General features: G+C 46.4%; 2 protein-coding genes across 2 annotated transcripts; one reads left to right on the top strand and one right to left on the bottom strand.

The window, feature by feature from the left end:
- Positions 1-489: 489 nt before the first annotated feature.
- On the bottom strand, positions 490-1,673 carry LOC119285446 (sex determination protein tasselseed-2-like). The gene has a single exon (XM_037564717.1). The coding sequence runs from the start codon at positions 1,629-1,631 to the stop codon at positions 633-635; it is 999 nt and encodes a 332-aa protein (XP_037420614.1). The 5' UTR covers positions 1,632-1,673; the 3' UTR covers positions 490-632.
- Positions 1,674-16,091: 14,418 nt separating this feature from the next.
- LOC119285445 (U2 small nuclear ribonucleoprotein B''-like) lies at positions 16,092-22,427 on the top strand. Its single transcript, XM_037564716.1, has 5 exons — positions 16,092-16,264; positions 16,741-16,913; positions 17,687-17,780; positions 20,568-20,644; positions 21,944-22,427. Exons 1-5 carry the CDS (start codon positions 16,192-16,194, stop codon positions 22,226-22,228), a joined length of 702 nt encoding a protein of 233 aa, XP_037420613.1. The 5' UTR covers positions 16,092-16,191; the 3' UTR covers positions 22,229-22,427.
- The last annotated feature ends 90 nt before the right edge of the window (positions 22,428-22,517 follow it).

The following is a 22,517-nucleotide window of genomic DNA, read 5'->3' as shown; positions in this document are numbered from 1 at the left end:
ATTGTTTCAAATCGACAGATAGATTTGCTCGGGGAAACCGCATTATTGGTGCCCCGTACCCTAGTTGCTGCCTCTGCTCGCCAATGGGCATATACAAAGTAGGAGTAGCAACCATGTCAAATCTACAGATAGATCGCACCCTGGGAACCAGCTTACCCGTCGCCTAGTTGCCAATTGTAAATGCACAGACTATCAACCATCCCAACTCTAGCGGAAGAGAGCGTGTGTGTGTGTGTGTGCGGCCCAAAATTTCCCAGTGGCCCGTTTGATAATCACAACTGGTTCATAAAAGTACATGCGTGTACAGTGCACCAAGTACCCAAGGCTGCAAGCTAGGCTAGTGCTAGTGCTAGTGCTAACTGATTCGCAGTACTTACTGTACTTTCCGTCTCAGATCGTATCTGCTAGGCTGCTAGCCAGAGGCCAAACGATTGGAGCGTTCAGAGACAAGCCAGAAAAATGGGACACGGAAGCAACAATGCTCGGACGAATAGCACACTGAATCAATCAACCAATTAACCGAACCAACCAAAGAACTTGCGTACAGTTATTGCAGACTAAACAATCGTCCTTGTTCCTCCTACTGATCTACATTACGTAGGTGCCTTGATGCGAGGTCGGCCATGCGATTTTCACAGCCCGATCAAGTTTCTTGAGGTGGTGACGCCGCCGTCCACCACGAGGTTGTGGCCGGACACGTATCTGGAGTCGTCGCTGGCCAGGAAGAGCACCGCCTCGGCGATGTCCCTGGGCCTGAGGGTGGACCCCTTGAGCGTGGCGAGGCTCCTCACCACCTCCTCCATCTTCTCCACCTCCTGGTCGCTCGGCGCGGCCACGTCGAGGCCGATGTCGGCGTCGGCGTCGTCGGCGGCGGACGCGTCGTGGCCCTGGCGCCACGCGTTGATGAGCATTGGGGTGGCGACGCCGAAGGGCGAGACGCAGTTGACGCGGATGCCGTGCGCGCCCAGCTCGCAGGCGGCGTTCTTGGTGAGCCCCACGATGGCGTGCTTGGAGGCGGTGTATGCGTGCGGGCCGAGGCCGCCGAGCACGCCGGCGACGCTGGCGATGGAGACGATGCTGCCGTAGCGGCGGGCCATCATGGCGCGCCCGGCGTGCTTCATGCCGAGCGCGGTGCCCAGCGCGTTGACGCGGAGCACGCGGTCGAACTCGCCGGCGTCGAACGTGAGGATGCTCTTGGCGGCGCTGGTCTGGCGGCCCAGCACCCCGGCGTTGTTGCAGAAGACGTCGAGGCGGCCGTAGCGCGACACGGCGCGGTCGACGGCGCGCTCCACGTCCTCCTCCACGGACACGTCGCAGCGCACGAAGGCGACGTGCGGGCCGAGCGAGGCGGCCAGCGCCTCGCCGGCGGCGTCGTCGATGTCCGCGATGACCACCTTGGCGCCGTGCTTGACGAAGAGCCTGACGATGGCCTCCCCGATGCCCCGCGCGCCGCCGGTGACAATGGCCACCTTGCCGTCCAGCCTCTTGTGCATGGGGGTGGGGGCGCCGCTGGCGTCCCACCCGTGGCCGTGGTGCGACGGCGACATGGCCGGCTGGTGGGCCTTCTCCGGCATGACGTCCAAGGCAGGCATGGCGAGGTCTTGCGCGTACGAGGCGAGGCTAGCGCGCATGTACAGGAGCCACAACAGGAAGGAAGGAAGTGTGTGAAGCTTGCTGGTTTATGCAGGGGAGTGCCGGGCTGTACTTTATATAGGCGGGCCGGGGCGACTGGTTGGTTGTACGGCCAGCTCTCGCGGGACTACACGTAATTCAACGCGTACGTAGTTGTTGCTTGCTTATGTGTGGCCTAAAAGAAAAAAGTTGTTGCTACTTCTTTATCGTTTGATTCGCGATTAGCCAAGCAAATACTTTCAGTAGTAGAGGGTGCTCTGATGTACATGGCTGTCTGGCTGGCTCTGATGTCATGGTCTTTGCAGCCTTGGTTAACTCGATCTGGTGTGAGATTATTCAGTACCGGCGGATCAGCGCGGAGAGCGACACTGCCTCTGACCAGACCAGATGTCTCCGGTCCACGAGGGAGAAAAAAAAACCCGAGAGAAAACAGAGACGTCGCCAACGCCAGCGCATTCGTAGAAGCGGACGCGAGGGCGCGACAGGGAGGCCGAGACCGAGGGGAGAGGCGCACACGGTTGGGCGGACGGATCAGATTGACCGCGGCTTCGGGTTTGGGGGTGGACCGCCCGCCCGGCGCCGGAGAAATGATGGGCTCCGACGACCGTACGTGGGTGGGGTCGGTGGCTGTCTTGAGGCGATGCCGATGCGTGAGCGTGACTAACTCAACCACTAGGGCGGATTTCAACAGTGTGGACGCTCGCAAGATTGAGGAGCACGAAACCGATGCCCTTTTCTTTTCTTTAAATTAAAAAAAAAACAATTGTTTTCGTGGGACTTTTGCATTGCATGGGAACGAGACTATGCGAGGGTTGCGTGCTGGGTCAACCCCTTCAGAGGAGGGGAGAAGACATTGTGTTCGCTTGCTTCGACTTTTCTGGCCGGGTGGTTGCCGACCGGAGCCCCAGTTCAACATCCTCCTCCTCCGCCTAATTCTACGTGCGAGAACGGTTCCTACGCAACACCCTCCTCCTAACTCATCGCTTTACCAGCCCACAAAGATCGGCATTTTCAGCCTCTCCTCTGGTTGGGCCATACGGTTCCTTTTCCATATAAGGCTGTGCTAAGTCTTTTTTTTAGAGGAAAAGGGCCGCGCCCCTGTTTCATTTCTTGAATGCTAAAGCCTTCTTTGGTTTGTAGGAATCTCATAGAAATTCTAAAGGATAGGATTTTTATAGGATTTTTTTCTTTAGAGCCTTTTGGTTCATAGGAATGGATTCCTATTCCTACATAGGATTGGTTTCTATCCTTCACATTTCATAAAAAAATAAAAATAAGCTTAGACTCAATGAAAAAATTCATTTGGTGTCAACCAAATGACATCTTGTTTCCTATTCGTACTCATACGATTTGAGATACATGTCATCTCATTTCCTACAAGATTCCTATTCATACGATAATCCTATCCTATGAACCAAAAGAGGCCTAAGTCTGTACCACACTATTTTTGTCTGTACCACGCTTTGTTAGAGTGACTGCATTTTTTTCACTCGTGTCGTACGGTCTTACACTTTGCCCGATTGTAATGTAATGTACATGAGAGAATTCCTTATTTAACACTGTGTCTAAATTTTATGCCCTATTTGACATCGATAATAGTTTCTTCCCTATATAGCAACGAGTCTAAATTTTATGCCTTTTATAACACTTATGTCCATTTTTAGCCTAAATGACACTTGAAAAGACCCTTTTGCCCCTCAAGTGGTATGTTTCGGCGCACGTGCTGTTCAATGATCTCTTTATCATTTTTATTAATAATTATTATACTATTAATTGTTGGATTTTCTTATGGAGCTCACATATTCTATTTTAAATATCTGAGTTTTCTTTTAGTGCAGGATCTCCAAGGGAGAATATATGTATGTCTAGATACATTATATAGTGGATGCATACATTAGATGGTCTATCATTGCCTTTGTACGTAGTGCATGGCAAAATTGCCCACGCGTACAATTGTATGCATGCATCGAAGGCCATACACGGCAGTAGCATGTACTCCGTACGTGGCTTATGGCTCTAGCAGATGTATGTTGTATGCATACAATTCTGAATACCCACACGTCTATGCTGCACGTACAGAATACAAATAGCCATGTATGTGTGTGCGTGTTTGTGCTGCTGTGTGTGTGCTGCGTGCGTGTGCGCTGTTGTGTGCGCGCGTGCCTATGTGCAGTGTGCTGCTGTGTGCGTGCTCCTGCCGATGCGTGCGTGTGCGCTACTGCCCCATTGATGTTGTGTGTATACTAGTGCACCTCACACACACATATATCACATAAGGGGCAAAGGGGTCTTTTTAGGTGTCATTTAGCCTCAAAATGGATGAAAGTGCCGTGAAGGGCATAAAATTTTAACTCGTTGTAGATAAGGAAGAAAAAGTTTTTGAGTATTAAATAAGGAAACAAAATTTAAAATAGTGTTAAATAAGGAATTCTCTCAATGTACATCCCCTCGCTCTACTCCAGTGATCGAATTAATCACCTCGCTTTATTATATATTGACTCAATGGACAATGGTGCCCCTAATTTCTGCCCACAAACCCAGCAGCTCCATCACACATTCATACATGCGCATATGATCACAAGATTAATCGCACCCAATCGGGCCGGCAATCGGTACAAAGAAGGCATACATATGCAGTGTAGAATAGTCTTTCTTTTTTTGCGAAAATGAATAGTCTCCTTTGAAAGAGAGAGAGAATTCCGATGAAGGAGACGAATTTTAGTCCACCCCACGCCAACAGCAATCCCGGTGTTAAAACCTCTCCCCAAAAAAAAGTCAAAGGCGAAGAAGGCCACGAACCTTCCTCCATCTCATCAACCCCAGACTCCAGGTATAAAAACGGGCTTGGCCTTTCGTCGGGACCCGGTTGCAGACGAGCTAAACAAATTGACCAAATCTTGGCGTCACCGCCTAATAAGCACTTCTGTAGTAGCACTTCGTATGTATACGTATGACTCTCCCTTATGCACGTACTGCTTACATCAGTCGTATCCCGCACCGCGTACATGTATAATACCAGTATATGTACCGGTGACGTGATGCTGATGATAATACGTATGTTGTCGACGTGGGGAAGCCAGGGTGTACACATGGTACTTATTGAATTCCTGTGAGATGGCGTAGGGACGTGGCGATTTCAGAAGACTTTTCTGAGTTATACGTACGAGTAGTATATTCTCTCGTGGAAGGGGTGGAGACTATGAAATGCAGGTTAGTTTCTTACGTGGACGAATCTGCTCATATATTTTTGGGAAACGTTTGGAATCGGCGCACCGGCCGAACGCTTCGGCCGGTCGTCTTTTCGCACGCGCATTTATCTCTCTCGTTCTTTATTTTAGAAAAAAAAGCATCGCAGCTCATTCATGGCTACTGCAGCCTTCGCCCACCGCCTCGCTAAGCGCCTCCGGGCAGATCCGCGCAGTTCCTCCAAGCCGGCTTGCCTCCCCTGTCGGATCTCGTCCGCAGGCCGTCATGGAGTCGCCGGCCTCCCCTGTCGGATCTCGTCCGCAGGCCGTCATGGAGTCGCCGGCCTCCCCTGTCGGATCTCGTCCGCAGGCCGTCATGGAGTCGCCGGCCTCCCCTTCCCGTCGGCATGGGGGCGATCCCTTTTGGCCTTTTTCCGTTTCCTCACCTGTTTCTCCTCCGGCGAGCAGGCCGCCGCCTCCCATGCCACCTCCTCAACAAATCCCCCACGCCCTCGCATCCGACGCCACCGGTGTTGGAGACGAAAAGCCATGACCAGAGACGGTGATGTTGCAACCGGCAACGAGAAAAGCTACTACCGGCGATGAGAAAAGCTACGACCGGTGACGAAAAAAGCTACGACCAGAGACGATGACGTTGCAACCGGCGACGAGAAAAGCTACGACCGGCGATGAGAAAGTGGGTCGGCCGTTGCGCAACATTAAAAGCTGCAACCGACGATCGATAATGCTACAACCGGCATTGTCGAAAGCTTCAACTGGAGACGACAGGAATCGAGGGCCGCCCACCATGCAACCGCGGAAGCTGCAACCGGTGACAAAAAAAGCTTCAACCGGCTAAAAAAAGCTTCAACCGGCGATATAAAAAGGTTCAACCGGCGGCAGCGAAACGCAAAAAGCTGCAACCGTTGACACAAAAGCTTCAACCATATGTTTGAAAAGCTTCAACTAGAGACCGGCGAGAAAAAAAGCTGCAGCAGCGAGCCGTTGATGCAGACAACGTTTTCTATGCATCAATGGTGCTGCGGCGGATGCTGGAGCCGGCGTCCCCGCCATTGCTGCATAGGGAGGAGCGGACCAGTGGGCGCTGGTGTTGCAACCGGCAAGCAGCGATGGCGAGCGGCGATGAGCTGCGACGACGAGCGGCGACGGCGATCGACGGCAAAATGCTACAACCGGCTTCTAGAAAAGCTACATCCCGCTTGTAAAAAAGCTTCAAATATAGAACGGTAGCTAACAATGGCGAGCGGCGACGACGGAGCTGCGCGGCGGTGTTGCGACGGGGACGCGTGGCGAACTATGACGGCGGCTGGTGGCGATGCTGGAACCCTAACCGGCAGTGCTGCAACCAGGGGGTAGGAGACAGCGACGGACGGCTTTCTTTCGAGCAGCCCCGGCGAGCTGCGACGGCGAGGTCCTCGGCGAGCTGCGACGTCGATGGCCCCGTCGAGTTGCGACGGCGAGCAGCCTGGGCGAACTGCGAAGGGGCAGCCGTGGGCGGAGGTTGACCTGCGGAGATTTTTTCTTCTCTCGCGCGCGTGCGGTAGGAGGAAGACGACCCGGGAGAACGCGAGGGCAAATCTCATCCATTGATGCGCGCATATCCGACGCTTGGCAGCTGACCGGCCCAAATTTGGGCCGGTGCGCCGGCGCGTATCAGCGCCCTATATTTTTTGGCTCTTCCCCTTGAAGTATCGCTGCTTGCTCGCAGGTCAGCATCGCCCGGCTAGCTAGGAGCTAGCTAAGCATAGCCATGTTATGGCCAAGCCAAGTTGGAGCCGAGCAAAGCCGGCTTAGCCAAAGGCCGGTGCAAAGCTAAGCTCTCGAGTCAAGGCTAACACATGCAGTATTGATGCCGGACAAGGACAAAACTGCAGGGAATTTCGGCTTCTAAGGCTGGTCGTAATGAAAGTATCATAATTAGTATAATACATGCCAACTAAGTAATTTAGATGATGTGGCATAAAATTAAATAAAGAAAAAGAAGGTTGAGTATCATATTATGATACCGTATCATAATAAATGTTACACTACTATGTGTCATGCATGACAATAAATAAAGTCATCTATGATACTACTATATGATACTATGCATTAGAGAGGTAGTATCATACACTAGTATCATACGCATGATACTAACTTATGATACTACCCATTACAAGCAGCCTTAATGCCCTGTTTATTACTATCATTAGGCCATGATCCGATGCACTTAATGTCGTAATCATTAGGATTTATAGCGTGTACAACTTTCTGCAGCATCACTGTTAGCCATTCACGCTGTCCGGTTAATTTGCTTTGCCAAGACCATTACTTCAACCAGCTGGTAACAAGCTCACTCTGTAAAACAAATGTATACAGAGGGAGTAGTATAACTCACTGTTGTTGATTGTTTGCCCTAACATTGTCAAGGATCTAATTTATGTTTGTAAACTATCTCGTGACAATCAAAGTTTTAGGGCCGTGGTCGCCACCGCCGTTGCCGCCAAAGTCGTGTCCAGAGGAAGGAGCGTGGTTGCCGCGGTCGTTGGTGGAGCCGAAACCGCCGGAGACAGCAGCAGAGTCCACCTCGGCAGCGCGGAGATTGAGGTTGTATTCCGACGAGGTCCAACCCAGAGCGCGCGACATCGAAGGCAGGCAGCGGCACCGTGTCTTCGAGGATGGTGTCGAAACGGTGGTTGAGACCATGGAGGAGCTGCATCGTCAGATCCTTAGGAGAGACCGGGTTGCCGTTGTCGGGGAGGCCGTCCACAAGAGTCTTGAGGCGGCGGGCGTAGTCGGAGACCATCAAGTCACCTTGCTTGAGGTTGTCGTACTGCCGTGTCAGGTGGAGGTAGCGGGCACCTTGGTTTGCGAGAAAGTAATCACGAATGCAAGACCAGGCCGTGTACGCATTGGCGGCATGTACCCATGATGAGCACGAGGAGGGAATCAACTAAGGTGAAGACGATCCAGTGAGTAAGCCTCTGGTCGACGGCAAGCCAGGCAGCGTCGGGATTGGCCGGGGGCGAATGATTGACATGATCTTGGACGCCATATTGGAGGAGAATGCAGGTCAAGAAGGTGTGTCATTTTGATGTAGTTGTTCTCAGCGGGAACGAGTTTGAATTTTGTGTGGTTTGAGATATGACATGTATGAATGTTGAGATGGAATGGGTCGGGAGGTGGAGTGGTAGAGAGGGCGACGATGGTGGTGATTGCCGAGGAGGCAACAGGAGTAGCGGATGAAGAGAGGGAAGAGAAGGTCCCAGGAGAGGAGGACTGAGGGGGTGGCGAGCGGGCGGGCGGCCAGAGTGGGGAGCTCACCGAAGATGTCTTCGGAAGACATAGAATCTGATACCAGGATAGACGAAGGAGATCTCAATGATGTTGTTATTTGCTCTAACATTGTGAAATATCAAATTTCTAATAGTGTGTTGTATGAGGAGATTATGAATAGCTTATCGTACTAATAAAATACCATGCTGGCCAATACTTGCAAGGTGCACGTACGATTTGTCGAAGGGTTTGTCTAGGTCTCAGTCGACTTAGACTTCACGAAGTCTAAGTCAGATGATATCATCCAACAGTAGCCCAGCCCATTTTAGTTTCTTATTAAGTCTTGGTACCTTTTTTTACTGTTGCTGGGCCGACCGTGTTATTGCAGCCTAATGCCTTCATTTTTTCGGTTGTTGTGTGCTTTTGGACCAGCGATTTTTTGAATATCGAGAGTTTTTGTAGATGCTGCTCGTTCTGGCACACTGGCCGGGGCAGTAGTTAACTTTTTTTTACGGTGAGGGCCAATAGTAACCTTAGATGTCTCAAAAACAAGTAGTAACCTTAGCCGTTTGCATGATTTTCCTATCATCCGGCCTTTTGTTGTTTTTGTTTGGTTTTTCTGTTTTTGCTTTTGTTTGTTAAATGTTTATTTCCTTTGAAAAATCAGTTATTGCTTCACCGTAAAAAAGAAATGAAAGCTTTGTTTACATTTATAGTAATATTTTGGAAGAAAGTGCTTGTTTATTTTTTAAATCATCATGTGTTGAAACAAATATTCTTAAAAAACATCATGTATATTAAAAAAAATGTTCACGGTGTGTTTACAAAAATAGAAAATAACTAAAAATACAACAACAAAATAAATTAAGCAGAAAAATAAAATATGATAATAATAGTAGTAGTGATAATAATAATAATAATAATAACACAAAGTTGCACTTTGAAAGACATGTAGTTGTAGTCGCGGCTACACTGTGTCTAGTGGATGATATGCAACTGTCCCCCTTCTGACAAAAAACATCACTGAGTTGCAGTCACATTGAAGACACACAATTGCAGTCACCTGTCCAACCTTGATTTTCCCAGTTATTACTCGAGCGCGCTGAGGGGGAGTGACACTTGCAGTGGTGTGTTTAATGGCAGAGATGAAAAGAAAAAAAATGCACACCGATAGTAGACATGTAATTACACGTGATTTAATTTACACGCAATTGTGTGTGATCGATGTATGTGCAAATAGGTGGTAATATTTTTGAAAAAAAAATAAAAACTAATAAAAAACAGAAAAATGGGGAAAATAAAAAAACAAAAATGGGAGCGAAGCTGGGGAACAATCAAGCGCAAATGCAACACAAAGAATGACAAAAAGAACAAAAAAACAAAACAAAAATGTGTGCTTGAACACCTGCCCAACCCACAAAAGCATGCCTAGTGTCAAGAATGCAACTGTGCCCCCTCTCCTGTCGCCCTATGGGGAAATGAAGGTAAGTTGCAGACGGATGGTTAGACATTAAGTTGCAGTTTGGGGCGACGCTTGCAGTTGCGTACCTAGTGTCAGACATGCAATTGCAGTCGAGGGTGACACTTGCAGTTGTATGCCAAGTGTTAGACATGCAACTTCCCCTACCTCTCTCGATGCCCTCCAACAAAACAAAAGTTCAGTTGCAGTAGGGGGCGACACTTGCAATTGCATGCCTAGTGGCCGACATGCAACCGCCCCTTTCCCACTGCCAGCTAACAAAACAAAGGCCAGTTGCAGTTGGATTAGTAGACATGCAATTGCAGTCGGGTACGACGCTTGCAGTTGCGAGCGTAGTGTTAGACATGCAACTGCCCCCTCTCCCGTCATCTGACATAATAAAAAAGTCAGTTGCAGTCGGGTGGGTAGACATGTAGTTGCAGTCGAGGGAGACGCTTGCAGTTGCATGTCTAGTGTCAGACATGCAACTCCCCCCTCCCCTCTCCGACTGCTCACCGAGAAAACAAAAAGGATAGTTACAGTCGTGTGGGTAGACATGCAGTTGTAGTCGAGGGCGACACTTGCAGTTGCATGCCCAGTGTCAGACATGCAACCCCCCCTCTTCGACTGCTCATCGAGAAAACAAAAAGGATAGTTACAGTCGGGTGTGTAGACATGCAGTTGTTGTCGGGGGCGACACCTGCAGTTGCATGCGTAGCATCAGACATGCAACAGCCCCCGCTCCCACGGCCTACCGACAAAAGAAAAGGTCAGTTACAGTCGTCTGGGTAGACATGCAGTTACATTCAGGACGACACTTTAGTTGCATGCCTAGTGTCAGACATGCAACTGCCCCTCTCCCGCCCCTCTTCGACGAAACAAAAAGTCAGTTTCAGCTAGGTGGGTAGACATGCAATTGCAGTTGGTGGTGATGCTTGCAGTTGCGTGCCTAGTATCAGACATGCAACTACCCCTCCTTTCCCGTCGTCCTTCGGCATAACAAAAAGGTTAGTTGCGACCGGGTGGGTAGACACGCACTTGCAGTTGCATGCCTAGTCTCAAACATGCAACTACCCCCCTCTCCCGCCCACTAGCGGAACAATGGTCAGTTTCAGTTACCATTGAAAATTATTGAGTTGCCGTTGTGATTTTAAATTCCCTCCATAAATAGATGCCAACCGCTACCCATGTTCCTGTGCTTGCAACGACTCAAGCAAACTTCACAGACCATTGCCAGAGCGCATAAAAAAACAAACAACACGAAGAATGTTAACAAGGATATGAAAATGACATATTTTATGACCAGACAAGCAAACAACGGTTTCTTAACTAGGATATGAAAAGGCAAACATATATGCATAGATGATATAAAAAAGAAACAATTACTAACAAAAATATGCATAAGTGGATTTTTTTCCGTATAAGTGGATATATTAACAGGATGTGGTCACAAAAATTGAAAATGAACATATTATGTTGACTAACAAACAAATTCCGCTACTATCAAAAAAGAAACATTTCAAAAATTAGACAGAAAAACAAACATACATGCATACCTCTAGAATGTCTACTTGAAAACTAACAGAACTCTGCATTGACTAACAACAAACTCTATTGCATTTAAAACAAAGAATCATTTCTATTTGAAACTACTACAAACTCTGCTTGAAAATACTAGACCTCTCTTGATCCTCTGCTAAGAATGGGGAAATGGAAATAAAACTCACTAACCTCTGCTGATCCAAAATATATTTTGACTACTGGTGAAAAAGAAACTATTAATCTGCACTTTGTCCAAACTACTGGAACAAACAAATCCCCTGGGAAAATGAAGATAACTACTAATCTCTACTTAAAACAACCTACTGGAACCAACAAACATAAGAAATCGGAGGAACACCTACTCTCAGATCTACAGAATGACAGCTAAAAAAAAAGAAATCAGAGGAACGCCTACCCAGCCCAGCGAACAACCCACCGAGAAAACCTCCCATGTCCCCCGACAATAAGAAGCCCGACAAACAAACAAACAAACGGGCTGGACACACGTGTTACACAGGCTAAAACAAGATAACCCACTTTCAGCGCGAATCTTGAAGTAAACAGAGATCCGACGGATGGCCGTCGACTGAGACTTTACTAAATCTCAGTCGACTGAGATTTAGCGAGTCCGTTAAAATAATGAAAGCTAAAAAGTATAAAAAAACTAAAAATGGGACAATAAAAAATAATAACAAAAGAAAGAAAAAAAGAAAAAGAAAAGACATACAAATGATACATAAAATGAAAAAGGGAGGAAAATAAAGAAAAATAAAAGACAAAGAACGAGACAACAGCAGCCTAAAAACACACATTGAGATGCGACCTGAAAAAAATAAAACAAAATGAGAAAGACCTACACGCATGGCCTGTTACATACACAGATAACAAAAGTGAGAAAATCACAACGCGAAAACAAAAAAAACAGCCCAAACAACGGAAGACACAGACAAACAGAGAATCGGGCTGGACGCTCCCCTTAGCAGGCTGAAAACGAGACAGCCAACTCTCCAACACGAATCTTAAAGCAAGAAATAATCATACGGCTGACACGTCGACTGAGACTTCGCGAAGTCTCGGTCGACTGAGATTTAGCGTCACTGTTTGCCGAATATATATCTAGATAGTATTGCCATTTCCTGATTCATGACTAATAACAAGTCGAATCTTTTAAGGATCGGTATCCCCGGGTTGTTACTAAATTATTGCACACGCAGATCTCCTTCTCTTTGTATATCGCCGCAGACCAATCTAACAATCTGTGTGGCTCTACCGATGTTTTAAAACGGGGGCTGCAGGGAGTGCAATATCGATCAAGATATGCCAAGAAAAGATGAGACATCTAAGCAATCAACCAGTGCAGGGGGGACGACCTTCCTTTTGCTCCCGGGATGGACGGGAGCTCTAGGTGCAATCAGTGCGTGGGCTCAAAAATCTTCTGAGACACTGATATGTGCCGTTATTTTTTTATGATCGGATGGCGATATAAGATGCTATCAATGATCAAACAGGGAAAGTATATACCTTTTATTGCCAACAATACTGAAATAAAAATCAGCGTCACTAAAATAAAAAGGTCGACAATTGATGAATAGATCGAAAATTGCAAATGCCGCCCCCACCCCGGGCGCGTTCACATTGCGGGCCTTTTGTCTGATTCAAAATATTTCTCTACACATTAACATAAGCCTTTTGAGCTTTGAAAAAAAGGAAAAACCAAGTCTTTTTTTTGCGACCAACGCGGCGAGCGTGGTAGAAGCAATTTCAAACAGACAAAAAAAAGTCTTTTTTTGCAGGAAAAAAAATCATTGAACGAGCTAGCATACCCGTGGATCGGTCCAACTCAGGCATCCAAGGCAGGCAGCCAACTACTCTGTTTTGAAAGTCACTGACGACTTATATTTTTCCTGAATCCGGTCCAGCGGGGTAAAACAAAACATCCAGCTGACGGGGCGAGTGGTGCCTTGGGTTGTACGTTTATAAGGATTTTGCTGTGGTCTGGTGTGGTTTGTGCGAGAGAGAGAGAGAGAGAGAGGTTGACCGCCAACCGATCCGGCGGTCAAAGGCCAGGATCCTCCTCCATTGCTCCCACTCTAGAAGGTGTTTTGACCCGACCCTTATAGGCCGGTTGACCCCTGCCAGTGGCGCAACTCGCAGGCACCCTGCTCCTTTCCTGCTGATGAAAAGGACGTCAGTCGCGTCAGCCATGTCGAGTTCAGGTTTGGTATTATGTCGATTCGAGTAATTAATTATGGGTTTTGCTGTATGATAGGAGTAGCACTTGTTTTTGATTTCGAGAATAAGAACCGACGCATTGATCTGCACAGATCCGCGTTCTGTCCGTCGTCGTTTGTGTGCGAGATGTTTGGGGCATGGCCATTGTGCTCCGGTTTACTCCAGTCGAGAGGCAGCTTTGAGCAACTCTGGTAAATGCGCCATATCAATCTGATCATCGTAATATTCGCAGTTGAAATAAACGGTCTACTAGAGTCGCCATAGCCTGTAGTTAAAATTATGCTAGTATCGAATACTAGTTTTTTCTTCTTTCAAAAAACATTCGATCTATTCATCATCAATCATATAGTATTAAACATACATAACAAAATAATAAAAGTTACATCCACATCCGTAGACCATCTAGCGATGAACTAAAAGCACCGAATCAAGCTGGAGGCGCGTCGCTGGAGCCGGACAAACTTGTTGTACTAGACAATTTATTTCAACGCAGCAGAATAACAATCGTTACCGATGAAGAGTAACGTAAATCGAAATAATTCAACCTGAAGACACATGAAATAGACGACGACGACCAGATCCATCAAAGACAGATCCGCCGAAGACACACCTCCATACGCCCACTGACGACACCAGAGGCGCCACCGGGACGGGGGCTAAGCGGGGAGAACCTTATTACATCTTCATGAAACCGCCACCATCTCGCCTTTCTGAGCAGGACACAAACCCTAGCAAAATTAAAAAAAACATATGAAAATGGAGATCTCCCGCCGGCAAGGACCGGGATCCATCGCGCCTCCATGGTCCTAAGACCACCGCAGACGAGGCGGACCGACGGCAACGCCGACGGGAGGTAGAGGTACCCTAATCTTTTTCGAAGAGGAGGTGGCTGGGGCTGTTTGTTAGTTTTGGCGTGGTTGTATCGAATACTAGTTGAAACGATTGTTCAAATGGTTGTTGAAATCCTTGTAGAAATCAAGTTAAAAATAATTTAGTTGTTGTTCAATGAGATGGGGAAGGCAGAGAGAGGGCACCATCTGAACCCATGAGCATATGCACCCACTTTTCATAAAATGCATTTTAAGCACGTTTTAAAATGTCAAAAAAATCAAAAGAAAATATCACGCATATATGTTCGCAAATGTGTGTACGCGGCACAAAGTTTTATCAAAAAATGTCTTTTTGTTTTGCCTCCGCAAAAAAGACAAATTTCAGTGCTTTTAAATAGTGTTTCACGACATAATTTTTTGTCTTTTTTGCACAGGGCACAAAAAAAGTTATTTTTTCATGAAACTTTATGCACGCACATAGAACATGGAGACGTACCCGTGCAATTTTTTTCCAGATTTTTTTAGAATTTAGAAATGTGTTTTTCAAAGTGGGTTCATATGTACCCGGGTTCATCCATGCACTTCTCGGAAGGCAGAGGTCTTGTTAGTCAAATGGAAAACTGGTTTCACACATTTTTTTGAGGACTTCATTTGTCGCGCATCTAAGTTTGCGTCTCCATAATATTCACTCCTTAATTGTTAAGGCCGCCGATATCTAGCGTTGCTCTTGACAAACCGAATTGACATGGAAGGGAAATATACAGGCGACTGAACTGACCATTTCTTTCTTTCTTTCTTTTGAGCTGGTTGAACCGATCAAGTTGAAGTATATATAATCGCCGCATAATCATGGATTTCCTTCTTCGCGAGTGTCATTACCCTGGACTAAGATCGAGTCCCACTCCCCCGACCTGCAGGGTCGTAATTGGAAGGGGCACGTTCGCTGGCCGTCCTTTTGCTGCAATTGGAACTAGCCTGTGCCCTGCAGCCCTGCTCATGGGCTGCAAAATTGGCCCCGACAGCTAAACTTAGCAGGTTCAGGCGGCAACTTGGGCGCCCAGCCGTGCGATGGAAAGGGGCTCCGCACGGGGGTGGCTGATCTGGGCACTAGTACGTGACAGCCACCGTCCGATTAGGACGGACGGAATCCTTCCTTAATTTAAAAAGGCGGTGATTCCGACCGAAAAGCGACGATCCAGCACTTCTCGCAGGGATCCACTCCACCATGGAACGGGCAGCTTCCAGGAACACCGACTGTCCCGGCGACCAAGTGGCGGCCAATGCCAAGCGGCGTTTCCAGCTCCGGAATCGGGTTTTGCCGAAAGGCGCCGCGGAAGAGCCCTGGCAGCTAGCCCGTTCACAGTCGTGCAAGTGCAAAGCTAGCTGCCGCTGCTTGTTGGCGACGCCATTCGAACTTCAGCTGATGTTTTTCCGTTCGGGAAAAAGTGGCCGCGATCAGTGAAACTTTTGACAGAGTAAACGTGATTAGTTCTTCGGTTAATGGACATGAGATTACTTAGAGCAGCGACGTTTACCTGGTCTTGCCAGAACCAGGAACGTTTCTGTTGGAACCTTTCAAAAGTGAGGAATTAGAATGAGAGTATATATACGAGGTAAAGTTAGATGATGGACCGATTTTACCATGCAGCGAGTGAAAAAGCACTCACTTTTTTGTAGCAAATCAGCCTGTCCTTTTTTGGGGGGCAAAATTTCGAGAGACGTTAAGAATTTTTTTTTGAAAAAAGCAGAACAAAGTAACCGGACTACTATTAAAAGCCCAATAGGTATACAAAAAATTCATTCAAACCCAGCCAATATGGGTCTACGTGGTCCACAGACAAGCAGGCTGAGCCCATATTATCCATACAGCCCATCGACCTGGCCTGTACCGACCTCGAGGCCCGAAGAGATAAGCGGAAGCGGGACTGGAAACCCAAAAATCAGCGACTAGAATATCCCGGCCCGAAACAGCAAGGTCTCTCTCTCGCGCTCGCCTCTCTCCTCCTCGTCTTCGGCGGCGGCGACGGCGGTGGCGATGCTGTCCGGCGACGTTCCCCCGAACCAGACCGTCTACTTCAGGAACCTCAACGAGAAGGTCAAGAAAGAAGGTATTCTTCACCCGGCCGCTTAGCGTCCCGCCGCACCCGCTGGCAAAATCCCTCTCCTAAAACCCTAGCCTCCCGATCCAGGCTGTTGCTCGTCCGCGCCTCGCTTTCGGTTCGTAGGATATGGTGCGGACTCTCGAGAGATGAAACGTTAGTTCATAGTGTTAAATGCTGGCCGTAGGAGCTGACTGAGCTGCCCGATTTTGGTTTCGTTTCATGCTTTTGCTGGAACCTGTGTTTGGCTCAGCCCGTCTCATCCTTTTAGGAATGTCTCACTCTCTGCAAGCTGCGTCAGAGCTTTGAAGGGGCAAAATTATTGCCTCCCTCTACAGAGCATAGTTGTAATGTCCAAGCGAGCATGGCCATATATTTTTCTAAATCGAGTTTGCATAAACAATAGTAGCTCTTTGGTTGTAGGCTGTAGTATGCTAGTAATTTCAGTCGGTTCATGCTGTAACGAGTGTTCATCTTTCCTGCAGAGCTGAAGAGATCACTTTATGCATTGTGCTCTCAGTATGGAAGGATAGTGGATGTTGTGGCCTTGAAAACTCATAAACTGAGGGGGCAAGCCTGGGTGGCATTCAGTGAAATTACAGCGGCTACCAACGCTTTCCGGGGCCTACAGGACTTCGATTTTTACGGCAAAAAAATGGTGAAACATCTCCACTTTAGATTATATATAAAATGTCAGGTGTTTTGTTTTACTTTTCATTCTCCGTGTTCTCTTCTGTGCATAAGAAGCTTGGTGGGTATGGTTGGTCCGAGACAAGCAATCTGTTTCTGATTATCACAAGTGGTTTATTTAGTCTTCCTAGTTCCTATATGGTTCTTAGATTTGCATTAGCAGTTTAGCACAACAATGCTCCACTTCAAAGTCTCCGCTGGTAAATTTTTGCACAATAAAGTTATACCTTGAGTTTAAGTCTTGTGTTTTGTTTGCAATCTGCAGAGGCTTGCCCATGTGTGCTAACCCAGAGTTCTTTGCCTAACTGGCACAATTATGGCGACCATTTAGGTTGCCACATACACTATGTCACTTGCCTAAGTTTAGGTATGGCGAAATTGTTCATGATCCGTGGACCAAACCCACCCGTAGAAAATACAGCCTTGTAGCCTTCGTCTTTTACAATGTTTTGATTAACAGTTTGTAGAATACTGTGGATAGACGATAGACGTTTGTTCTTCAAATGGTGCTAGCAGACACTACTTGCTTAGGTTATACTGATATACTCTTTCAAGAATCATATGTCCAGATGATCTCTGACTAGATGCTGAAGCATGTAATCTTTATCTATCTAGTTGTTACTCCTATTTGAATCTATTGTTTTAACCTGTAAGTGAAACTGTGTCGCATTGACACGCAAACAAAATTAGTCTTAACAATACCATGGTTGACAACTTACTTCTTTCCCTTCCCTTATGCAGCGGGTACAATATGCAAAAACAAAGTCTGACTGTTTTGCAAAAGCAGATGGGTCTTATGCTCCTAAAGAGAAAAGGAAGAAGCAAGAGGAGAAAGGTATTTCTAATTGTAGATTTTATTTATGTTTTAGTCTACACTCTACACTACAACTGCCCGTTGAGATAATAAACTAGCAGCAATCCTAGTTGGATATGTTGGGTTAGTACATCAGGGGAGCCAAAATGATGATAACATCTACACTAGTGTGCATATTAGCTTGCTTTTCTGTTCTCGAAATCAGAACCTGCCCTGTTAGAACATATAACTACTTCTATGGAGATTAATGCTGCTTTATTTAACCATTTAAGAAAAACTATAATTGCCCATTGAATTATGTAGTCTAATTTCAACTATGATGTATGATAGCATCCACTTGCACTCTGTGTTATTTAAATTGGTGCCAATAACCCCTTCACACCCCGATCTTGGGTGCCTTTTATTTGCATGTTATCATTCTCAGCAATTGATCCAATGTGGTGTCAGCAGGCGTGCTGATGCGTTTTAACATTTTGAAAGTGTACAAAACTAGTAATCTGAAATTTACCAAGGTAGGCAAATAACGTAAAATGACCACCCACCTTATCATGTGGCTTTACTACATCACCACATCTGTTTTCTGATCACCCCCCCTAGGCCCCTCCTCCCTGTTGGCATGGTCAATTCTTGTGGTGCATCATACATGCTGCTGTCTATTGCTTGTGCCAAAGGTTAAAAAACCCCGGGGAAAAGCGCGCTCAGTGCAGGCCTGCTACTCTGTTTTGCCGAAATCTGGGGTCTAGGCTCCTTGCAAAGCCCCCACTGTGTGCTGCAGCAGCCTCTAGCTACATACCCCAGACACCCTCCACCCTGCCGCAGCGCAACTCCTAGACTCCTGTGCGATGCCTAGGCAGTCTGGGCGCTAGGAGCAGGTTCGCCACCCGCCTAAAAAACCGTGCTTCTGCCAGGAATGCTTGCTATCCATTCACTTGCCTCGCTCGCTGCCTCATTATACTGAGGCCACCAAAGCATCCTGTCACCTTGGTTCCTGCCTCATTAGTCGTATTGCTTGTGTTTTCAACAATGTTCAAAAAAGCGGTGAGCGTAAGCGGAGCGGAAGGCCACAGCTTAGAGCAATGGCCGCTTAAGCGCAGCTTAACCGGGATTAAGCGTTTTTTAAAAATTGGCCAGAATTTGGCTGTTTTTGAATAATATGCACAAGAAAACAGGAGACATAGCACATAGGTAACTGAAAAAATAAATCTGAAATAGCATATAAGGTTGAGGTTCGGTGGTTCACACACCACAACAAATAGCCAAATAACACATAAGGATAATGTTCAGTGGTTCACACAGCAAGCATAAATGCATAACATTGTCTTAGAATGAGCATATAGGATAAATGGCAGCAGCCAAGCAGCTGCTCAGGCAGCTGCAGCAGCAGCCAAGCTGGATGCAGAGCAGAAGCCGCCGTCACAATGCTCTCTTCTTTCCCCTCCTTCTAACCCAGTAACCCTAGCCGAACAGGCCACTTTTGGGCCGGGCCTTATATACCCCCCCCCCCCCTTTCCCCCTCTCGCCTGTGTCTATTTCAGCTCCCACCTGACTTTTGGGCCCGCCTTCTTCGACTTTTCGTCACTTAAGCGCGCTGAGAGCATGCTCAGCCAGCGCTTAGCGCTAAAGTGATCGCTAAATCACACTTTTTTCGCTCAACGCTAAAAGTTGCGCCTAGGCAAGAAGCGAAGCGTTTAGCTGTCGCTCAGCGCTTAAGCGCCGCCTAAAAACGCTTTCTTGAACATTGGTTTTCAACAATGTGAGATGGCATGGAATAATGGAATGCACACACTGGCGCCCATTTCATTCGTGTAATGGTAAGATCAGGTAAACAATAGGCAAAGAAGTGTATTTCAGCACAACTTTCCGTAGACACCAGAGAGGGAGTGCAGGCGATCTGACCTCCCAGTGACACTAAGATGGATGTGCTCTGAATAGCAATGGGACTTGGGTGTTGGCAGCTTGAGGTCCTCCGTGAGATGACCAGAGCACATTCAGTAACCTAGAACCTCTAACTCATCTTCGATGCCATTGTTACTGGACTTGTCGTGGGCGCTACCGCTCTACCTGAAGAGTGGTTTCTGGAGAGAAAAGGGATGGAGGCAGAGGTGGCCATGACTGTTGTTGGGTCCTGCCATTCGTTTATATTGATTTCTGTTTTAATTTAAGACACATGTCATTACATGCATGCCTTGGAAGCATGGGAAAGTATCTGGTAAAAACCAAGTTACGACAGAAACTCCGTGAAAAATTTCTTTCGAGAATTCTAAAAAGAACTTTATGCTTCAAAGGTAATACTCTATCGTGTAAAATTTCAACTTCAAACTTATCTATTTGGGGGGAATGAAATCATTGCTGAATTTGTTTTTTCCCTACCACCTTCCCTACCACCCAAATGAATTTTATTTTGTACTTGAAATTTTAGATGTTTATTATAGAACATTACCTCCGCATTTTGTTTCAGAATTTTCGGTAGCTTGGAAATATGTTTTTTTGTTTGGCTTGGTTTTCACCGGTTTCCACTGTGACGTAGTTACCACCGGATATTTTTCTTTGTAAGCACATATCTATGGATGCTGCCATAGTCAATTTTATGAACTGATGTTTCTAAGATGTGGTAAATTTAGAACAAGGGTGTTATGCGCTCGCACTTCAACTGTTGTAGGTGACGAAATAGATGGTATCATACTTACTTGAAATGAGATGACTTGAATAGTTCAATGGGCATAACATGCACCTTTTCCTTATTTTACTGTTTGAAATGTTCAAAGTGTGTATTTACATATTGGCCATTGCCTCTTATTCCCCTTGTAGCTGCTGAGAAAAAACGGCGAACTGAAGATGGGCAACAACCTGGTGCTAGTGCTCCTGTTGCCCCAAGCAATGGAACTGTAAGTTCTCGGTTTAAAAGCCACACTTTGGTTTTTATTTGTTGTTTAACCATGTTGTGTGTTATCTCTGCAACCATTGGTATTGTATGCCAAAAATTCGCAAATTGTACTAGCCTTACTGAAGATATGAAGTGATGTGTTTGTTTATGTAGTATGTTGTACTTGTTCACCACAAAGCCTGCCTTCCTTTTTATCGTTTTATATGTAGAAATTAGTTTTTTTTAATAGGTAGAAATGTCAGACTATATATGCTTGCTGTCTAAAGTGTTTGAGTGTGTCACTCGTTTTCTTTTCTATCAAAAATTTCACCGACAGAATCTGAATGATCTAGTCACTATAACTACTGTTAAGCTGTTTTTAATCAGTTTGCTAGATTGTATGGCACACCTTTAGTTACTTGGGTGTCTCTGAAGTTTATGTGTAAGCGTTCAACTGCGACCAAACATCTATAAATGCATCACGTCTAGCTCTGCAGACCTCGTTATTATTTGTAGTTGCTCCTTCGTCTGAAGGGTGTAAATTGTACCTTACCACTTTTTTTTGGCTATGACCAAAATATCGATCTTTGTTTGGACGAGGGCCAACTTTTTGGCATGCCAATGCTGCTTTCCCAACTCTAGTTCATGTTTAGCCAATGTTGGCCAATCCATAGCAGGCAACCTTTGGCACCAATCAAACACACTGGCAGTTTCGACCTTGGTGAAGTGTTCCTTTGACAATGTATACCTCTAAAAGTTTGTAGTAGTTGAGCTGCAAGTTGGTGCTGATATTGTATTCTGTTATGTTTCACTAGGGCACCAGGCCTGCTAGAAAGCTGATATGATTGCATACCTAAGCGTTATGTCAGAAACTAATCTGACTTGAGCTGGCTGGTCTACTTGAGTCATGGATTAAGCTGAAATATTTTCAGTGTCTTTGAGTTGGAAGATAGTCTTGTCGTTCGTTCCATTCACTATATTTAATTTATGTTTAGGTATCTTAGCTCACCAATGCCGTGAGCACTCTGCCTTTACTGACCTAATCCCACAAAGATATTCAACCGTCTTAACTGTTCCTAGTCATGCCACGCTCATACTGTCCTGTTAAATTGGGGAGTAGTTGTTAGTAAGAAACCATATCTTGCTAGCATCAAAATCTTTGTTGAATGCAGCATCGCCTTCATGAATGATATATATGTGAACAAACCAAGTATTAGTGTACTTATTAGTTTGAGATTAACATTTAGCGGTGCATGAATTTTGGTATGCAACTTTGAGATTCTTTTTGAAGTAATTTAGTTAACCTTTTCTACTTGTGCAGGGTCATCAACCTTCTCGTTTTGCCAAGCCTCCGCAAGAGCCAGCTGCTCCGCCGAACAACATCCTCTTCCTCCAGAACATGCCGGACCAGACCACGAGCATGATGCTCCAGATCCTGTTCCAGCAATACCCTGGTTTCCGGGAGGTGCGGATGATCGAAGCCAAGCCAGGCATTGCTTTTGTGGAGTACGAGGATGAGAACCAGTCCATGGTTGCAATGGAAGCCCTCCAGGGTTTCAAGATCAGCCCAGAGAACCCAATGGCCATCTCATACGCCAAAAAGTGAAAACGATCCATGTGATCTCGGAACCGGCCAAAAGAAATCTGTAACTGTAAGATTTTCCACCTTAAGCTTTCAAGCTGCTGTGCTGTGCTTGTGCTGGCTTTCTAACCCTGTATTTCTTGGAAGTGACTTGCTTGTTGTTTAAGAAGTTAAAAAGTATGTGCTACTTTAAATCAGGTTTGGCTCTACGTTTTCATGTGAACCCTGGTATTGTCCTTGTCAAGTCTGGTATCGTGGCCTATGCATGATCATTTTATCTATCTACAGTGGTAGGAGAAGTTAACAAGGCATG

The sequence above is a fragment of the Triticum dicoccoides genome, chromosome 4A, assembly GCF_002162155.2.
Source record: "Triticum dicoccoides isolate Atlit2015 ecotype Zavitan chromosome 4A, WEW_v2.0, whole genome shotgun sequence".
Taxonomy (NCBI): Eukaryota; Viridiplantae; Streptophyta; class Magnoliopsida; order Poales; family Poaceae; genus Triticum; species Triticum dicoccoides.
The sequence above is the reverse complement of the archived record's forward strand: the minus strand, read 5'-3'. Positions and strand labels throughout refer to the sequence as shown.

What these genes read in the sequence shown, in the direction of transcription:
- LOC119285445 (XM_037564716.1), top strand. Translation starts at nt 16,192, where the DNA reads ATGCTGTCCGGCGACGTTCCCCCGAACCAGACCGTCTACTTCAGGAAC. An exon ending in ATTTTTACGGCAAAAAAATG is followed by an intron (nt 16,914 to 17,686) that starts GTGAAACATCTC and finishes TCCCTTATGCAG; the next exon opens with CGGGTACAATATGCAAAAAC. An exon ending in TTGCCCCAAGCAATGGAACT is followed by an intron (nt 20,645 to 21,943) that starts GTAAGTTCTCGG and finishes CTACTTGTGCAG; the next exon opens with GGTCATCAACCTTCTCGTTT.
- LOC119285446 (XM_037564717.1), bottom strand. Translation starts at nt 1,631, where the DNA reads ATGCGCGCTAGCCTCGCCTCGTACGCGCAAGACCTCGCCATGCCTGCC.